Genomic DNA, 19,117 nt, shown 5'->3' on the forward strand with positions numbered 1-19,117 from the left:
CGCGGGCAGGAAGGGACGGCCCAGCGCCCCGCTGCCCGCCCTGCCACCGCCCGCGCCCGCGCCGCCCGCACTCGACAACAACAACTTGGAGAGCCCCAACTGGCAGTCCTTCCACCCGACCCTGCGCGAGAGGTGAGCCCGGACCTGCGCCCCCGCCCCTGTCCGCGCCCCGCGCCGACCCGAGCCCCGAGCCGTGTCCTGTGCCTCTGCCCTTTGCAGGAACGCGCTGATGTTCAACAACGAGCTCATGGCCGACGTGCACTTCGTCGTGGGGCCCCCGGGCGCGGCCCGGAGGGTGCCTGCCCACAAGGTTGGTAGAGGCTCGGCCCTTTGAGCTCCCAAAGGCGACCGGCCGCCTCCCGAGTATGGACGGTCCTCTTCCCGGGTGTGGCAGCCGCTGGGGGCAGGGAGGGCCCAGGGCTCAGGGCAGCTCTCTCTCTCATCCACAGTATGTCTTGGCCGTGGGTAGCTCTGTCTTTTATGCCATGTTTTACGGGGACCTGGCAGAAGTCAAGTCAGAAATCCACATCCCTGACGTGGAACCTACAGCTTTTCTCATCTTGTTAAAGTAAGTCTGCCTCCTTAGGGTGCAAGGATGGGGCGGTTCCTCGCTGCCTGGTTCCGCCAGCCAGCTGCCTGCAGCCTCCTGAAGTCCACAAGGATGGAGGGCTCCTCTCCCAGGCCCTGGGTGCGCGGCGTGCCCCACGCGGCCTGTGACTTGGCCCCGTCCTGCCTAGGTACATGTACAGTGACGAGATTGACCTGGAAGCTGACACGGTGCTGGCCACTCTGTATGCCGCCAAGAAGTACATTGTCCCTGCGTTAGCAAAAGCCTGTGTCAACTTCCTGGAGACGAGTCTGGAAGCCAAAAACGCCTGTGTGCTGCTGTCCCAGAGCCGGCTGTTTGAGGAGCCTGAGCTGACCCAGCGCTGCTGGGAGGTCATCGATGCTCAGGCTGAGATGGCCCTGAGGTCCGAAGGCTTCTGTGAAATTGACTGGCAGACGCTGGAGATCATAGTGATGCGGGAGGCCCTCAACACCAAGGAGGCTGTGGTCTTCGAGGCCGTCCTGAGCTGGGCCGAGGCAGAGTGCAAGAGGCAGGGCCTGCCGGCCACCCCGCGCAACAAGAGGCATGTTTTGGGGCCAGCCCTCTACCTGGTCCGAATTCCAACTATGACCCTGGAAGAGTTTGCCAACGGCGCCGCCCAGTCGGACATCCTGACGCTGGAGGAGACCCACAACATCTTCCTGTGGTACACGGCGGCCAACAAGCCCCTCCTCGAATTCCCCCTGACCAAGAGGAAGGGCCTCGCCCCGCAGAGGTGCCACCGCTTCCAGTCCTCCGCCTACCGCAGCAACCAGTGGCGCTACCGCGGCCGCTGCGACAGCATCCAGTTTGCCGTGGACAGGAGAGTATTTATTGCGGGGCTGGGCTTGTACGGCTCTAGCTCTGGGAGAGCGGAGTACAGCGTGAAGATTGAACTCAAGCGGCTGGGGGTGGTCCTGGCGCAGAACTTGACCACGTTTGTCTCCGACGGCTCCAGCAGCACCTTCTCAGTCTGGTTTGAACACCCCGTGCAGGTGGAGCAGGACACCTTCTACACCGCCAGCGCCGTCCTGGATGGCAGTGAGCTCAGCTACTTTGGGCAGGAGGGCATGACCGAGGTGCAGTGCGGGAAGGTGACCTTCCAGTTCCAGTGCTCTTCCGACAGCACCAACGGGACCGGGGTCCAGGGCGGGCAGATCCCTGAGCTCATCTTCTACGCCTGAGGCGCTGTGGGGTGGCAGGGATGCACTGCGAGCGGCAGGCCCTTTCTCTACAGGCAGCCCGTGACCGGCCACCTCAAAGCTTGCGCTCGCGGCGTGCCTCCTCTGCAAGTAGTCGGCTGGAGCCTGAAGCTGTGACACAAGATGCTTTCCTACACAGCCAGAGCCTCGGTCTCTAAATTTCTTGTACGTTGGGGCGCACCTCCCAGGTGGAGGGCAGATTTGGGGGGCACAAGGCAGGCTCCAGATTCCCTCCCAGGGGCACCCACACCGCCTGCTTTGAGGGCTTTGCCGTCCCTCGCATCCTCTTGGATTCTATTCTAAGTGGTTCTAAGCTTAAGATCTTCTGTTCAATCTAAAATGGGAAGAGTCACTCAAAGTAGTTCACCTGTTTAAGTGGATTTTCATAATAAAATTTTAACAAAATGAGAGCCGTAGATAAATGACTGCGAGTCTCAAATTGCCCTAACAGTGCTTAGTGGGTAGTCCCAAGAGGCCCACCCGTCCCCGAGTTTGCCCTCTGCCGGCAGCCCGGGCCTCCGCCATCTGGGAGGGCTTGCTCTCTGGGCTGCAGCCAGACTGCTCTAGAAAAAGCCAGGTGTCAGGTTGTGTCTACTTCCTCAAGTGTCACTAGCTGCTCAGAATCCTACTGTTTGATTTCGACTGGGTGGGGGCGTGGGGGGTGCTCTGCCGGGCCCAGGGCTCCTGCCCCCGAGAGCGGGCCTCCCACCTCAGGCTCCCCAGCAGCCTGCACGCGTGTGCTGTGGCGTCAGGCAGGCTCGCTGGGCCTCTTGCCTCTACCCTCCCTTGCTGCAAACTCCTTAGGCATTTGCTTTGTTTCTGAAAAACCTCCGCATGACCCCCGGAGGGAGGGAACGTGTCACTCGGCACGGGGATACAGCCCCCAGCCCCAGGTCTCCCTGTGCCTGCGGCCCTCCTCCTCCCGGCCCACCCTGCTGGACCGTGCCTTCCCGGCCCCAGAGACCACCCTGTGGGTGACCCAGGACTGCATGCCCTGCCCACCCTCCCTGGCCCCACACACCACCTCCTTAGTACAAGGAGGTGCCTCTAGACGCTGATGGGCGAAGGAGGGAGCAGCCCCTCCAAGCCAACCGTGCAAACAGTCCTCACGGTAAAGCTGCCACAAAGGCCGACCGACCGTGGCTGGGAAAGGCCCGGCTCCATCTGCAGGGGGCCTGCCCACCCCGAGGCACCGTGCTGCCAGGGGTGCTCCTCGAGAGGTGGAGAGACGGGCCCCCATCCACGCAACACTTCCGTCTCACTCCATCCCTACCTGCGGGCACTGACCACAGCATTCCGGTTTTAGACCAGAAATAACCCCCCAGGCTGCTGGGCTCCTGGCAGCCTCCAGGTGAGACACTTCTTCCCTGTTAGGTCCTCGCCCTTGCACACGCCGCCCTCCCACCCAGAGCACCGGCAGCGCGCCCCGTGAGCCCCGCAGTACCTATTGCTGGTGCGTTGATGCAGAGCTCTCTCGCCAAAAGAAGGAACGTCTTCCCCAGCACGTAAACGTTCACCTGTCGTGAAGACACCACAACTAAGAAGGGCGTTCATGTGCAGGAAATGTTTCCCTTTTTATTTCATCGTTCAGTCTTTAAGAGTCCCCCCTGCTGCCCCCCACGAGCCCCCAGAGCAGCCCAGGGCACTCCTTCCCTCCCCCAGGTGGCTTTTTTAGACTCTACCACTATCTCAGCAACGACTGAACTTGCTGAGAAGAAAAGCTGCCTCAAGAGTAGCTGGCTGAGCAGAATCATCAAGGGCGCAAGGCGCCACGACTGCGGGGCCCACGGGGGCATCCTCTTCTGTCCCCACGGGCCAGCTCAGTCCTGGCTGTGGGGTTCTGCAGGCCTCAGTGACCCTACCCTGCTCCCACCTCAGGTCCAGATCCACCGTGGAGCCTGCCCCTGACCCAGTCACCTGCCAGAACCTCCCCGGGTGCGACTGAGCCCGGGGCCTGGCCAGGCACTGTCCTCCCAGCCTGCCTGGCGCTGGCCGAGGGCCGGGCAGCTCGTGGGGAGGATGCTGCTGCGTGGACTTCGACGGCAGGAGTAGTGCAGGGAAGACTCGGATGGCGTGCGGATCCGAGAAAAGCCCAGGCTCTCACCCCAGGCCCGAGCTGTGGGCTTCGCCGTCCCAGCCTGAGCTGGAGAAACCCCTGCCCACCTGCCTTCACCCCAGCCCTGCCCACAGGACGCGGGCCTCGCAGGAGGGCTGCCTCTGACCTCCTCAGAGGGCTCCCTCACCTGATCAAGCCTGGCCTGTGAGCCCCTTGGCCCAGCACCCAAGAGGGCGCCAGAAAAGGTGCTGAGGAAGAGTGAAGGCCTTGTTGTGTGCCATATCCATCACGGGGCTTGCAGATGGCACACGGGTGCCTGCTGCCGCCAGGGGACCAGGGTGCCAAGGAGTGGTACGATGTTGAGTCTCCTTAGGGGAGGAGATGAGGGTACCTGTGGGCACCAGGCAGCTTGGGGCCTTCCCAGCGGAGGCCAGGCCTCCCTGTCCAGGCAGCAGAGGGCACCCCCCACCCCACTGGCAGTCACTCTCTGTCCTCCAAGATCCCCATCACAAGGGCTGGGGGCTCCCGGGGATGCCTGCCACCAAAGCACGCGTGGCAGCGTGCATCCCCTTCCACTGGGTTCCCCCCAGGCTCCTGCATCCCGGCCCTCCTGCCTCATCCTGTGCTGAGGCCAGAGCAGAGCGGACTTGCCACCCAGCGCGGTGTCTCCACCTTCCCTGCAGCACATCCCGACCCTGCCTGCCCACGCCATGACCCCCACCACCCCAACCCCGGCACCGAGGCAGACGAAGCCTGAATGCTGCAGGAAAGCGTTCTCTGAACAACTTCAAGTGGAAAATCAAATTTTAAAAAGGATATGCCTGTAAAATGCGTGGTTATTGCCAGAGATGCTTTGATGGTCACTCTCCCGTGTCTGCGGCTGTGTGTGGGTGGCCAGCCCTCCCTGTGCCCCTACCACATGGCGGGCAGGCTCCGCAGACCTTGAGGGCTCCTGGCTCTGCCTCTGAGGGGCCGGGGCCCAGGCACGTGAGTGCCTATGTGTCAGCCTCACTATCAGGGGGGACAAAGGGACGTCCTGCCAAGACCCTCAGGGTGCAGTGGGCCCTCCACAGCTCCTGCCAGAGGGTGTTGGCTGTGAGCTGAACCCAGGGAGAAGCCCACCTTGGTGCGCGTGAGTGAGAACGGAGTGAGCCCTGAGCCTTCGGCTCACGTCCTCTAAGTGCTCAGCCCTCGGCAGTGCAAGCCTCCAAGTGGGACCCTCACCCGACACGCGTGCTCCACACCCACAGTCAGCTGCAGACATGTGTGTCCTGTGGGTGCTGAGCCTGTCCCAGCCCCTCCAGGGCGGGGCCGGCATGGGAGGCTGGGAGCGGGGGGCTGGGGGGTGACGGTTGCCAGGTCACCTCCCACCTTCCCAGTGCCCAGGCTGGGCTCTGCCCAAGACCAGGGGGCCCGAGGCTCACCCTTCCACCTGAGGTGTTAAAACTGTCTGTGTGTGTCCAGCCTGAACGTACGGGGTCTCACTGGTCAGCACAGTGACTCTCCGCTGGGCCCTGATCCAGCCCCAGGTGAGTGGGTGCATCTACTCTGTCACCCTCTCCCACCTGAACCCTGACTGGTGTCCCACTTCCCAAGGTGTGAAGCAAGAAAGTACTGGAGCACCTCCCCCTCCCTCCCAAGTGGTACCCAAGCACTTCTGGAGCGCTGTCCTGTGCCAGCCCTCCCTCCTGTCCTTCCTGGGAGTCACCAGGATGGAAACCACGCCACGTGGCCTTGCCCTGACCAAACACAGCACATGGAGTGCTGGATTTTCACGATTCCAAGGGGTTATGTTTAGCGTGACCCCTGAATATTTCAGCAGGGCTCCTGAGAGATGCCATTTATAAAGGCACCTGGGAGAACACAAATACAGGTGGCATCTGAGTTCAGTGAAGGTCTGTCTGCCGGCACCGAGGGCACTGAAGGCCCAGCACCGGGGCGGCACAGCACCAGGCTTGCGAGGAAGCGTCCCCGTGGGGGTGGGATTCCTATGGATTCTGCATGAGTCCTCACACTGCAGTCACGTCTGCTTTCCATGACATTGGTTTTCCTTCCGAGCCCTCAGTGGAGTGATCACCACAGAGCCCAACTCCAGGGCACGGGGCCAAGCTCGCCCCAGCCCCAGCGCCATCACCAGGGACAAGTGCGGAGTTGCAGTGGCTCCGCCCCGGCGCTGCTCCCACCCCATGAGCGTCCCATCCACACAGGTGTCCCTCTTGTTGGGCCTTTCCATTACCGTCAGGCATTTGGAAATGAGAGGTGCCTTCCTGGGACTCAGAAAGCAAGTTTCCCTAAATAGACTGTACATGTAAGTTTTTATATTGTTTAAAATGTATGCATGTGAGTCCATTTTTTTTTTCCTTTTAAAGAATCTCCCTTGCCTTGGACAAAGTTCACCTGGGTCTCTCCATTGGTTCTAAGGCCAGGGCTGCCCAGCCCCCGGGACAACACCATCACCCTGTGTCCACTGTCTCCCTACCCACTCCATTTGCCAGTTTCCAAACAGAGACCCACACCCTGTGTGTCCTTCGCCTGTGGACCCTCCCAGCCGGGGCAGGAAAGGGCTGAGAAAGGAAACGCATCTACCTGGAGCAGGTCGCTGAGGTCGAGGAGCATGTCTGCAAGGGGAGTCAAGGAGCAGCGCCCGGCCCACAGGCTCCGGCCACCTGACAGCTTCCAGGAGGCAGACCCCTGCTGTAGGTCTAAGCTCAGCCCTGGATCGTGGGGGCAGAGTGAGGCAGCCGCGTCAGGGCTCAGCTTCTGGGAGACCTCCGAGTCAGTACCGGACGAGGGGGAGTGGAGCTGGGCTGGGGGCCTGCAACACGGCTCTTGGAGTGCAACTGCCTTGGCGGGGCGGCCCCCGCATGTGTGTGGGCCCTGCCCAGCCAGGGGTCCCCTGCTCCAAGGGGCCTCCCGCCCCGGCCTGCCCAGAAGTGCACAACCCCGCTTGCTGCGTCTCACGAGCGCCACTGAGCGGCTGCCGGGCGCCCAGCAGTGCCCCGTGTCCCGGGACTCCAGGCTCCTGGCGCACAGACACACACACCAGGCCGCCACTTCTGGCGGCCGGTAGGCACCACTACGGTACTGGTGCTCGAGGGGGCGGCTGTGGGGACTCTGGCGTGGGACCTGTCCTTGCTCTCAGCAGATGGTTAAGTAGTAACCAGAATATGTCCTAAGCGATTCAAAACTCAGCCAGACACAGAGCGGACACAGAAATACAAAACACGAGCCACTGAGAAAGGCAACTTGTCAAATGAAGTGAACTTAGCGTCATTCATGGATATGCTATGGCTTTGAGAAGTGACTAAGAAAGAAATCCCCACGATGCTGAACCAGAGCCCAGACCAGGTGTCCAGAGGGAAAGCCTGGGCCCAGCAGAGCAAGGAGAGAGGAAGTCCCAGTGCCAAAGCCTCACACCGGGCGGCCAGCATTGGAACCTGGCCTCCAAGGTCCTCGAATCAAAGGCACCTCATTTCTCAGTCTGAAGGCAGACGTTTCATCAGAGAGTGTAGTCACAGTAAGACATAATACTACAGTGCAGACCAACAAGCTAGTGAGAAGCACTTCGAGAAAAAGAGAAGTGAAATCACAAGAAATGAAAGGAAGAGCACCGCAAATATACAAGCAGGAATCAGTGACGACAGAACAAATCAACATAGCCAAGAAACTATGCGCCCTAAGATTCCAGCTCTATGACATTCTGGAAAAGGCAGTATTGTGGAGACAGTGAAAGGGTCGGGGTGGCCAAGGGTCAGGTGGGAGGATGAACAGACGGGGCACAGGGGATTTTCAGGGCAGCGAAGCTGCTTGTATGATACCACGATGGTGGACACGTGGCCTTTCACTCGTCAAACGCATGGAGCATGGACCACCGAGAGCGAGCGCTCACATCAGCTATGGACTTCAGTTAACGATACTGTATCAACACGGGTCCATCAATTATAACATACAGCACACTGACATGAGCTGATCACAGAGAAACTCTGTGCTCGGTGGAGAATACAGAACTCTGCACAATTTCTTCATGAATCTAAAACTGCTCTTAAATATGAAGTCTATTTTAAAAATACTACTAATAAAATAAATGCAAAAAAAAGGGCAAAAGTTTTGAACAGATGTTTCATAAGAGAAGCAAAGAGCGCCCCCCTCAGCAGCTATCACAGAAAAGCAAACTAAAGCACCCCTACAACAGCAACAGATGACTGCAGCTGCCACACCCGCCGGCAGGGCGCCCAGTGGAACACCGGCCCTACTCGAGGGCCTCCGACCACGTGGAGAGGAAAAAGGAATGTTCACAGCAGCTCCGTGCACAAGAGCAAAAGACCGGGAACAGCCCGGGGGTCCGTCGACAGAGACACCGATGACCTGTCACACACTCGCCCCATGGAGACCAGACGGCAGAGACCTGCCAGGCGACAGACCTGCAGGAAGAGCACACAGCCGCATCCCGGACAGGGCGTTCCAGAACAAGCAAAACTAACCCACGGGCGTCACCAGGAGAGCGGGTGCCTCTGGGGTGGGTGTTGGCGCCGCCCTGCATCCTGACAGAAGACCTGGTCGCACAGACACATGCGCTCCTCAGAATTCATCAAGTGGCACGATGAAGACTTGTGCATTTCATTTTATGCCAATTTTACCTTAAAAGGAAATAAGAACCATAAACAAATACTGGTATCTAGTCAGTTAATAAGCTGCCTGCTGAAGGGCTTGGGGGCACTGAATAGATGTCTGCACCGTACTTTGAAAACACCAAAAAAGGACAGGCTGAGGGATGGCTGGCGGGTGGGAGGGGGCCGAGCATAGACTAGCAAGGTGTGGATGGAGACGCTGGGGTGGGGGGCGCCCACTGCATAATCAATCCTTTCAACTTTGCCACATGTTTGATATTTTTCATAATAAAATGATCGGGGGGGTGTGTTTTATAAAGGAGATTGGGATTCAACTTTTAACCAAGTTACAATGAAATGACATTTGCTGTCCGTGAAATGACAGTGGCAGGGCACCTGGCCCGTGTCCACAGGAACATCTAGACAGCCCTGGATCCTCTCGGAGCGGGGTGATCTGAATTACGTGCTTCCTAAACGAGCCCCCCCACCCATGCCCCATCCTGGGCCAGAGCCCACCAGCGCCCCCGGGGCCTGGGCCTCAGTGGGTCCAACTGATGGGCGTTTGGGGTTCTATGGCTTGGAAAAGTCTCCTGTCTGGCCGGCCCCTGGGCCAGTGTCTTCCCAGGAGCCGTTCCCTTTTGCTAGGCAGCTGCACCCAACCTCGGTGCAGAGACCCCAGACCCCCAGACCTGCTGGGACGGTAAGTAAGCCCACAGATGAGGCCTGCGTGAAGCCCTGGCTCGGCGTGAGTGTAGTTCTGCTGGCCTCTCTGTCTCCCTCCCATCCTCCTGGGGCCCAGCCGTATTCTAGCAGGCGGCACTTCTGCTCAACGAACACCCACTTGAGTGCCTGTCCTAGAAGAGGTGCATCGGCACAAAGAAGGGTGGCGGATAGAACACCTTCAGAAGATCCTGGACGCTCCTGAGGGTCCAAAGGCCAGAGTGCGTCCAGTGGGTTTAGAAAGCGCGTGGCAGCCCACGCTGGGCGACTACTGTCCCTGGGGCCTGGGAGTAGCTCCGCCCCGAGAGGACGGGAGACCCTCTGGCAAGCCCACACAGCACTGCTGGGAAAACAATCACAGACGGGACCTGATTTAAACTGAGACTCATTTTTGGTCAAAGGAAAAGTTTACAGAGATTTAAATAAGACAGAACTAAAGGTCAAAAGAACGCGATATTCCTCTACGCTGCCTCTGATACAGTGTCTCTCCGGGTGAAAAACTACCCCTGCACATCCAGAAGGTCCGAAATGTCATGTGTGTGCGTGGACGCCACACCTGAGGACGGACAGTGAGGCCAGGGGGGCAGCCACGTGAGCCCACAGCACCCTCCCGGGGCCGTGCCGGACACGAGCCGGTGAGTCCCAGAACGACGGTGCCATCAGCACTGAAGAGCCAAACCTCGACGTCCCTGAGGACGACCTGCCCAGCAGCCACCCACCCTCTAACCCCGCGGGGCCCCCCTGCCCTGGCGAGCCCTTCCCCAGGCAGCCGGCCCACAGCCCTGTTTAGAGCAGGAGCCCTCAGCCACGCCCTACCAAGGACAAAGGCCACCAGGACACCTGCACCGGTTATTTCCGGGCAGTGCCGCTGTACCTGCACAGCGACATGGAGCCCTGATGTAAGTCTCTAAGAGATCACCCAAGTCCTGGAGGCAGTCCACAAAGGGGCCGGGAGTGGAAGCAGCCATCAAGGGGAGTTACAGGGCTGTGTGACAAGGCGGGGCGGCGCCTGGACGCGGGTCGTGGGGGCGTGGTGGGCGGCAGCCAGGAGCCACCGAGGAAAAGGAAGGGCTTCCCGTTGCGCCAGGGGCCCTGCCAGCTGCCCCTGCTCCCCCTCAGGGTACTGGCTGCCCCCACAGCACCAGGCAGAGGCCAAGGCCACAGCCTGGAGCTCACAGAGCCCCACCCGGGGGAAGATAAAATGGAGGGCTCGGGGACCGCCAAGACAGCCAGCCTCGAGGCGCCCAACTGTCGAGAAGTGGGCCAAACACCACGCGCTCAGGCTCCCTCCAGGCCCTGGTCAGGTCCTGCTCCGCACAGGCACAAGGGCGCAGAGGCTTAACGCCACGGCCAGCGGCAGTCAGCCTGGAGAAGAGAAAGTGGGCAGGGACCCCTGTGATGGCACTGCCAGGTCTTGAGCCGAGTACACCCCAAGATGTGCAGTGAGGACCCAGACGGGCCAGTCTCCACTGGGCCCAGGCTAGCTCCCCACAACTCTCTCCCTGCCAGAGGAAACGAAGTCCCCAATTACCCACAGCTGCCACAGGTTTTCAAACACTATACCCAGCACTTCGATAAAAATTTACCAAGCATGACAAGAGACAGGACCAAATAACCAAAACCAAAAGAAAACTCAGGCAATAAAAACAGAACCACCAGGCTTCCCTGGTGGCGCAGTGATTGAGAGTCCACCTGCCGATGCAGGGGACACGGGTTCGTGCCCCGGTCCGGGAAGATCCCACGTGCCGCAGAGCAGCTGGGCCCGTGAGCCATGGCCACTGAGCCTGCGCATCCGGAGCCTGTGCTCCGCAACGGGAGAGGCCACAACAGTGAGAGGCCCGCGTACCGCAAAAAAAAACAAACAAAAAAACCAGAACCACCAATGACCCCACTGTTGGAGTTACTAAAGGCTTTCATATAACTGCAGAGACAGAGAATTTTACCAAAGAACTGGAATCTAATCTAAAGAATCTAATGTAAAACAATCATTGAAGTTAGGAAGTTAACAGATGGGTTTAACAACCAGTTGGACACTGCAAAGGAAAGGATGAAAGAACTCAAGACAGGTCACTGGACAATATTCAGAGTGAAACAGAGACAGGACAAATTTTAAAAACGGAATGGAAAATACACAACACAACCTGAGACATAAGGAAAGGGTCTAACGTGTGTGCAACTGGGATCCTAGAAAGGGAACAGAGAAAGAATGGCAGAGAAACTGTCTGAAAAGATACCTCCCAAGATTTCCCCAAAACAGACAAAAGACATTAAGTCACAAATACCAGAAGTTCTACAAATAACAAACTGGACAAATACAAAGAAAACCACATCTAAGTACATCAGCGTCAAACCCCTGAAAGAAAAACAAAGATATTTCTTAGAAGCAGGTAGTGATAAGAGATGGTAACCTTCAAACAGTGACAAGACGATGTAATGCCCACTCCACAGCACCACAGAAGGCAGAAGGCAGAAGCGGGATGACAGCAGTAAAGCTCCAGGAGAAACACCTGCTGCCCCAGAATTCCACACTCACTGAAAATACCTTTCAAAATGAGGACAAAACAAAGATGTTTTCACATAAACAAAAGCTGAAGGAGTCTTTTCCTAGGAGGCATACTGTTTTTCAGACAGAGGACAATGATCCCAGATGAAACCACAGAAACACAGGAATGGAAAGGGCAGAGCGGGTAGGTGTGAGTGAACACACTAACGGCTGGGGAAGCAGTGCCCACAGCGCCCCTAGCAGGGCCCGGAAGAGCTTGTCCTGCTGGGAAAGGCCAGCTTCTAACTTAAGGTCAAGGGCACAGGACACAGTCTCTAGGGTAACCACCAAAGCAGTAATAAGTAAATAAATAACAAAGTATTTGAAGAAAAACAGAATAACGAAATAATTGACTAAGAGGTTGTAAGAAAGGAAAAACAGAGAACAAATAGAAAAATAGTAAGATATTAGAATTAAATTCAAATATATCAATAAGCACACTGAATTTAAATGGATGAAATTCTCCAATAAAAAATACTTTAAGACTTGGGCTTCCCTGGTGGCGCAGTGGTTGAGAGTCCGCCTGCTGATGCAGGGGACACGGGTTCGTGTCCCGGTCTGGGAAGATCCCACATGCCGCGGAGTGGCTGGGCCCGTGAGCCATGGCCGCTGAGCCTGCGCATCCGGAGCCTGTGCTCTGCAACGGGAGAGGCCACAACAGTGAGAGGCCCGCATACCACCAAAAAAAAAAAAAAAAAAATTTAAGACTAGATAAAAAAATTAGACAAATACACATAATTATGTAACCGAGCAGGACCCTGTGGGGCCTCCCCAGAACAGGACTCCTCCACCTCGGCCAGGCCGTCCACCTGCCTTTTGTCTGTAGAAAAACTTTAGTCAAAGAATAAATTTAACCAGAGCAGTGAAAAAAATTGCAGAAAGGAAGGAAAACAGTCAAGCAAGACAAAATAGTAATAGTTTAGCCATTAAACAAAGTCAAGGACCTTTAGCTCCTCCTCAAGGGTGAGAGATACTGTTCTGAGCCACCGTCCTTGACACTGTTTTACAGACACTGAAACCCCCACCAGGTGGAAGAAGTTAACTGCATGCTGCCCACACGCACCGAGACCCCAGACCAGTCGGAACCAGAAGGCTGAGGATGTTGACTCCCGACTAGCTCTCCGACAACCCATCAGAAAAGCGTCCGTGAGCTGATCACGCCCCCCACAACCCCCTCCCCCACTCTGTCTTTAAAAAACCTTTCCCCGAAAGCCTCTGGGGAGCTAGGCTCTTTTGAGCATTAGCTGCCTGGACTCCTTGCTTGGCGCCTGCAATAAACCCTGCACTTTCCTTCACCACAACCAGTGTCAGTAGGTTGGCTTTACTGTGTGTGGGCAAGAGGACCTAAGTTTGGTTCAGTAGCAATTATATGCTGCTTATAAGACACATTAAATATATCATGAAGGGTTGAATTTTAAAATATGGGGAAAGACAGACCACGCACATACTCAGCAAAAGAAAGCGGGTATAGTTATACTAACACCCAACACAGTAGAATTTAAGGGGAAAAGCGTTTGGTGATAAAGAGGGACATTTTATAACGTTAAGCGTCATTTCCACCAGGAAGATACAGAATCCTGAATCTGTATCCTCTTAACACAGCATCAGAATATAATGGGAGGGCTTCCCTGGTGGCACAGTGGTTAAGAATCCGCCTGCCAATGCAAGGGACACAGGTTCGAGCGCTGGTCCGGGAAGATCCCACATGCCGCGGAGCAACTAAGCCCGTGCACCACAACTACTGAGCCTGCGCTCGAGAGCCCGCAAGCCACAACTACTGAAGCCCATGCGCCTAGAGCCCATGCTCCGCAACAAGAGAAGCCACCGCAGTGAGAAGCCCGCGCACTGCAGGAAGAGTAGCCCCTACTCGCCACAACTGGAGAAAAGCCCATGCACAGCAATGAAGACCCAATGCAGCCAAAAAGAACAAAAAATAAATATAATAAAATAAATAAATTTATTAAAAAAAAAGAATATAATGGGAAACCAACAAGATAAAAGGAAAAGTCGATAAGTCCACATCTGCAGTGGGAGTTTTAACACTCTTCTTTAGAACAAGGGGACCGAAAAATCGGTAAGGATGATTTGAACAGGACTAACCAACTTGACCTAATGGACATTTATAGACCGCTCCACCCAACAGGTGCAGATACCCATTCCTTTGAAGTGCACATGACGCGGCCACCAAAATAGACCATGCACTGAGCTGTAAATCAAATCTCAGCACACTGGGAAAAAAGGAAAATCGTTCAGTGTTTGTCCTCTGACCACAATGGGATTATACTAGAAACTGATAACACAGAGATAACTAGAAAACTCCCAACTGTTTTCAAAACAAGTGGTACACTTGTAAATGACTTAATATCTAAAAGAAATAAAAATGGAAATTAGAAAATATTTTGAACTGATCATAGTAAAAATGTAACACATCAAAACTGTGTGATGTAACTAAAACCTGCCTAGAGAGAAATTTATAGTCTCAAATTCTTATATTAGGAGAAACAGAAATAATGAAAATCCAGAACCTAAGAAAGCTGAAAAGAGTAAATTACACTGAAAGAAACTAGAAGGAACGAAATAATAAAAGTAAATCAATGAAATATAAAATAAACGTACAATACAGATAAACAACACAGCGAAAGTCTGGTTCTTTAAGAAGGCTGATAAAAGCGCTGCTGAGGCTGCAGAGGAACTGGAGCCCTCCTACACTGCTGGCAGGAATGCAAAATGGTCCAGCTACTTTGGAAAGCGGTCCAGCCGTGCCTCACAGTTAAACACAGAGCTCCAATGAGAGCTTACATGATCCCATGTACATGAAATGTCCAGAACAGGCAAACAGAGAGTGGCAGAAAGCAGACTCCTGCTTGTTTAGGACTGGTGGCACGAGAGACATGCTTTCTGAGGCGATGACAACGCTCTAGCGTTGACCGTGGTGAGGGCCGCACACTTGTGTGCACGTAACTGAAAACCAGTGACTTGCGCAACGTAACGGGTGAATTTCATCTCAACAAAGCCATTACCAAGGAAAAGACTAAAAAAACTGGCAACCCCCTAGCAACATGGAGCAAAGAGAAAAGGGGCAAAATTACAAACATAAGACATGACAGAGGGGTCGTCACTACAAGTGCCGCAGACACGAAAGGGAAACCGGGAATGTTAAGGATAACTTTACTCCGATACATCTGGTCTCTGAAGTGACACACACAAAGCCTTTGCAAAATACAACCTAGCAAAACTGGAATGAGAAGCAGAAAGGCTGGCTAGTTCCACATCTACTATAGAAATTGAAGCCACAAGTACGATCTTACCACAAAGAAAGCTAAAGGCCCCGATGGCTTCACTGTGAGTTTTCCCAAACATTTCAAGAGGAAACAGTACTGGTCACCACTGGACTGCCCAGGGTGCAGAGCACGAGGGGGCACCTGCCAGCGGTGTCGGGGCAAGCACGACTGCGACACACCCAGTTGACGAGGACACTGCAAGAACACAGGCCACCCGCACAGCTCCACCCAAAATACCAGCAATACCTGGAGAGGGTAACTTGGCATGACCACATCTGGGTATGCAAGGGTGCTTTAACCTTAAAAATCAGTCAGTGTGGTGGTCCAACGGTTAGGACTCCAAGCTCCCACTGCCGGCGGCCCAGGTTAGATCCCTGGTCGGGGAAATAAGCTCCCGAAAGCCGCGTGGTATGGCACCCCCCAAAAAAATCGGTCAGTGTAATTAATTCACCTCGGCGCAGATTAAGGGGAAAAACCCACACGATGAGCATACCAACACATACACAGACGACTCAACACCCTTCACTATAAAAGCTCCTGGCAATTAAGGAAAAGGAAACACCTTCAGCCTGTCACCTGATAAAGGCATCTTAGAGCAGACGTCTAAGGCGCTGGAAACGCTCTCCGGAGCCAGGACAGAGCCGAGGACGCCCCCCCTGCCCCACGCCCTGCTTCACCCCTTCACACCCCACAGGGCACCACAGGCATGCAGACAGCCAAGAGAAACACATGACAGGCATACAGATCAGAAGGGAGCAACTAAAACTGGCAGCAGACACAACTGTATACATTAAGAAAACAAAACAAGAGGGCTTCCCTGGTGGCGCAGTGGTTAAGAATCCGCCTGCCAATGTAGGGGACACGGGCTCGAGCCCTGGTCTGGGGAGATCCCACATGCCACGGAGCAACTAAGCCCGTGCGCCACAACTACTGAGCCTGCACTCTAGAGCCCGCAAGCCACAACTACTGAGCCCGCATTCCCCAACGACTGAAGCCCGTGCGCCTAGAGCCCATGCTCTGCAACAAGAAAAGCCACCGCAATGAGAAGTCCACACACCGCAACAAAGAGCAGCCCCCGCTCACCGCAACTAGAGAAAGTTCGCACGCAGCAACGAAGACCCAACGCAGTCAAAAATAAATTAATTAATTAAATTTTTAAAAAAAGAAAAAGAAAACAAAACAAGAGATCCCAAAGCTCAATTAGTAAGACTACTCACTGAATTTTGTATTTTTAGATATAACATCAACATACCTCAACTGTACTTCTATACACTGGAAACAAAAGATACCATTTACCTTAGCTCAAAACACAAATACTTAGGAATAAATCTAACGAACAAAGTGTAAGACCTCCTCATCAAAAATGAGAGAAAGCAGAGAACACCTCAAGAAATAAGGGAGGGCTTCCCTGGTGGCGCAGTGGTTGGGAATCCACCTGCAAATGCAGGGGACACGGGTTCGAGCCCTGGTTTGGGAAGATCCCACGTGCCACGGAGCAACTAAGCCCGTGCGCCACAACTGCTGAGTCTGTGCTCTGGAGCCACAAGCCACAACTGCTGAGCCAGCATGCCTAGAGCCCAAGCTCCACAACAGGAGAAACTGCCGCAATGAGAGGCCCGCACACTGCAGGGAAGACTGGCCCCTGCTCACCGCAGCTAGAGAGAAGCCCACACGCAGCAAAGAAGACCCAACGCAGCCAAAAATATAAAATAAATAAATTTAAAAAAAGAAAGAAGGGATATTGATCGATTGGAAGATTCAGTATTGTTAAAATCAATGTCAATTTTCCCCAAACTGATCCACAAACCCCAATCAGAATCCCAGAAGTTTTTTTTTTTTTTCCCCAGAAGTTTTTTTTACAGAAATGGACAATCTGATTTTAAAATTTATACAGAAAAACAGAGGGCCACGAACAGCCCAGACACCCCTGAGGCAGAAGAACAGCTGGGATTCAAGGTCTCATGCCACAGATCCTGAGACAGGTTATAAACCCGCCATACTGAAAACAGTCTGGTATTGGCACAAACAGACCAACAGAAGGGGTCAGGGACAGCAGCAACAGGCCCCCACCTAAGTTCAAAACAGTGGTGCCACCACTGTGCACTGGGAGGAATGGTTGTCAACAGATGGCACCTTGTCACCTGGACACCCAGTGGAAAGCAGCAAACTCTGACCATCTCCTCACAACAGACACACAGACCAACTCCTTAGAAGTCCTCAATCCAATGGGAAATGTAAAACCAAAAGCTTCCAGGAGGCAACACAGGAGAATATTTCCAGGATTTGGGGCAAAGATTTCTTAAACGGGACACAAAAACATTAATCACAAAGGAGAAGATGGATAAATTGTACTTCATTAGAATTAAAAGCTCTGTTCATCAAAAGATACTGCTGAGAGGTGGAGGGCAGCCAGGACGGGGAGGCTACCTTCCACGCAGATGCCCAGCCCCGGCCTCGGCCCAGGACATGCCTGCTGGACCCCAGGGTGCGCCCATGCTCAGCATCACTGGATGCTGGCAGGCAGGACACACTGGCCAGCAGGTCACAGAGCTCCAGAGGCCCAAGGCTGGCCAACACTGGGCGGTCCTCTCCATCTCTGCCTGTCATGGGTTTGAAGTTGCAACTTCCTCACGCCCAGTGATGCTGAGTGCCTGCCGACAAAAGCTATTCAGTCACCCTGAGGCCTTCTTTTGACCACGTACTCTCTGCATGATACCAGATACATAACATCGTGTTATACATTCGCCCAAACGAGTGAGCCCCAAGGTAAACAAACCATGGGCTCTCGGTGATGATGAGGTGTCACTGTGGGTTCACCATTGGTAACAATGCACCGCTCTAGGGGATGTCCATCCTGGGCGATGCTGTACATGTGTGGGGACTGGGGGGTATGGGAAATCTCTGTACCCTCCTCTCAATTTCGCTGTGAACCTAAAACTGCTCTTAAAAATAAAGTCTATTTAGGGCTTCCCTGGTGGCGCAGTGGTTGAGAATCCGCCTGCCAATGCAGGGGACATGGGTTCGAGCCCTGGTCCGGCAAGATCCCACATGCCGCAGAGCGGCTAAACCCATGGGCCACAACTACTGAGGCCCGCACACCTAGAGCCCGTGCTCCACAACGGGAGAAGCCACTGCGATGAGAGGCCTGTGCACTGCAACAAAGAGTAGCCCCCGCTCGCCGCAACTAGAGAAAGCCCGTACACAGCAACGAAGACCCAACACAGCCATAAATAAATAAATACATTAAAAAAATTTTTTTCTTCAATTCTTAGGTTGTCCCTGGGGAGGCAAGCAGAGGGGGAGGGGCGGAGGGAAGCAGGTAATGGTAGGCTGGGGAGAAGGGAGTCCCCAGCTGCACTGCCCTCCAAGAAAGAAGATCCCCAGGTGAACCTGAGGAGAGGGACAGCAGCTCATTCTGGAAGCTCCCCCCCACACCAGATTTGCAGACCAGAACCCGCTGTTAACAAGACCCTGGGTGTCTGAAGCCTGGGAGAGAAGAAGATCTGAAGGTCACGGTGGGCAGGACACGGCTGTGGCCGTGGGCACGCTCTACACAGCAAGGGTGACAGGTGACAGCAGCCTCCTGGCCTAGACCACTGCTAGGGCTCACCTGCTCATACACAGGCCTGCTGGTAGTTCGGCTGGAACCCAGTAAAGACCAAAGACTTAAAAAATGGCTGTGGGCAAAAACACACCTCCCATGGATGTGTTTCACGAAAAGTTGTGGTGGGATTTCCCTAGTGGCACAGTGGATAAGACTCCACGCTCCCAATACAGGGGGTCCGGGTTCGATCCCTGGTCCTGGAACTAGATTCCACATGCATGCCGCAACTTAAACGCTCACATGCCACAACTAAGGAGCCCACGTGCTGCAACTAAGGAGCTGGCAAGCCACAACTAAGGAGCCCGCCTGCCACGACTAAGACCCAGTGCAACCAAATAAATAAATAAATAACTTCCCTGGCGGCCCAGTGGTTAAGACTTTGCCTTCAAATGCAGGGAGTGCAGGTTCAATTCCTGGTCAGGGAGCTAAGATCCCACATGCCTCAAGGCCAAAAAAATCAAAACATAAAACAGAAGCAATATTGTAACAAATTCAATAGGGACTTTGAAGATGGCCTAT

At 54.7% G+C, this 19,117-nt stretch overlaps 2 protein-coding genes across 2 annotated transcripts in view; one reads left to right on the forward strand and one right to left on the reverse strand.

The window, feature by feature from the left end:
* BRF1 (BRF1 general transcription factor IIIB subunit) overlaps nt 1-19,117 on the reverse strand; it is a 69,923-nt gene that overhangs the window by 21,239 nt on the left and 29,567 nt on the right. Inside the window, exons 4-5 of the mRNA XM_024758075.1 lie at nt 6,431-6,462; nt 3,233-3,305 (exon numbers count right to left, since the gene is read on the reverse strand). Of these exons, the coding sequence (XP_024613843.1) occupies nt 3,233-3,305; nt 6,431-6,462 (105 nt within the window). The remainder of the gene's footprint in view (nt 1-3,232; nt 3,306-6,430; nt 6,463-19,117) is intronic.
* Nucleotides 7-2,196, forward strand: BTBD6 (BTB domain containing 6). The gene is made up of 4 exons (XM_024758466.1): nt 7-132; nt 220-310; nt 450-568; nt 738-2,196. Exons 2-4 carry the CDS (start codon nt 230-232, stop codon nt 1,768-1,770), a joined length of 1,233 nt encoding a protein of 410 aa, XP_024614234.1. The 5' UTR covers nt 7-132; nt 220-229; the 3' UTR covers nt 1,771-2,196.

The sequence above is a fragment of the Neophocaena asiaeorientalis genome, unplaced genomic scaffold (assembly GCF_003031525.2).
Source record: "Neophocaena asiaeorientalis asiaeorientalis breed wild unplaced genomic scaffold, Neophocaena_asiaeorientalis_V1.1 scaffold476, whole genome shotgun sequence".
Classification (NCBI taxonomy): Eukaryota; Metazoa; Chordata; class Mammalia; order Artiodactyla; family Phocoenidae; genus Neophocaena; species Neophocaena asiaeorientalis.

What these genes read in the sequence shown, in the direction of transcription:
- BTBD6 (XM_024758466.1), top strand. Translation starts at nt 230, where the DNA reads ATGTTCAACAACGAGCTCATGGCCGACGTGCACTTCGTCGTGGGGCCC. An exon ending in GGAGGGTGCCTGCCCACAAG is followed by an intron (nt 311 to 449) that starts GTTGGTAGAGGC and finishes TCTCATCCACAG; the next exon opens with TATGTCTTGGCCGTGGGTAG. An exon ending in GCTTTTCTCATCTTGTTAAA is followed by an intron (nt 569 to 737) that starts GTAAGTCTGCCT and finishes CGTCCTGCCTAG; the next exon opens with GTACATGTACAGTGACGAGA.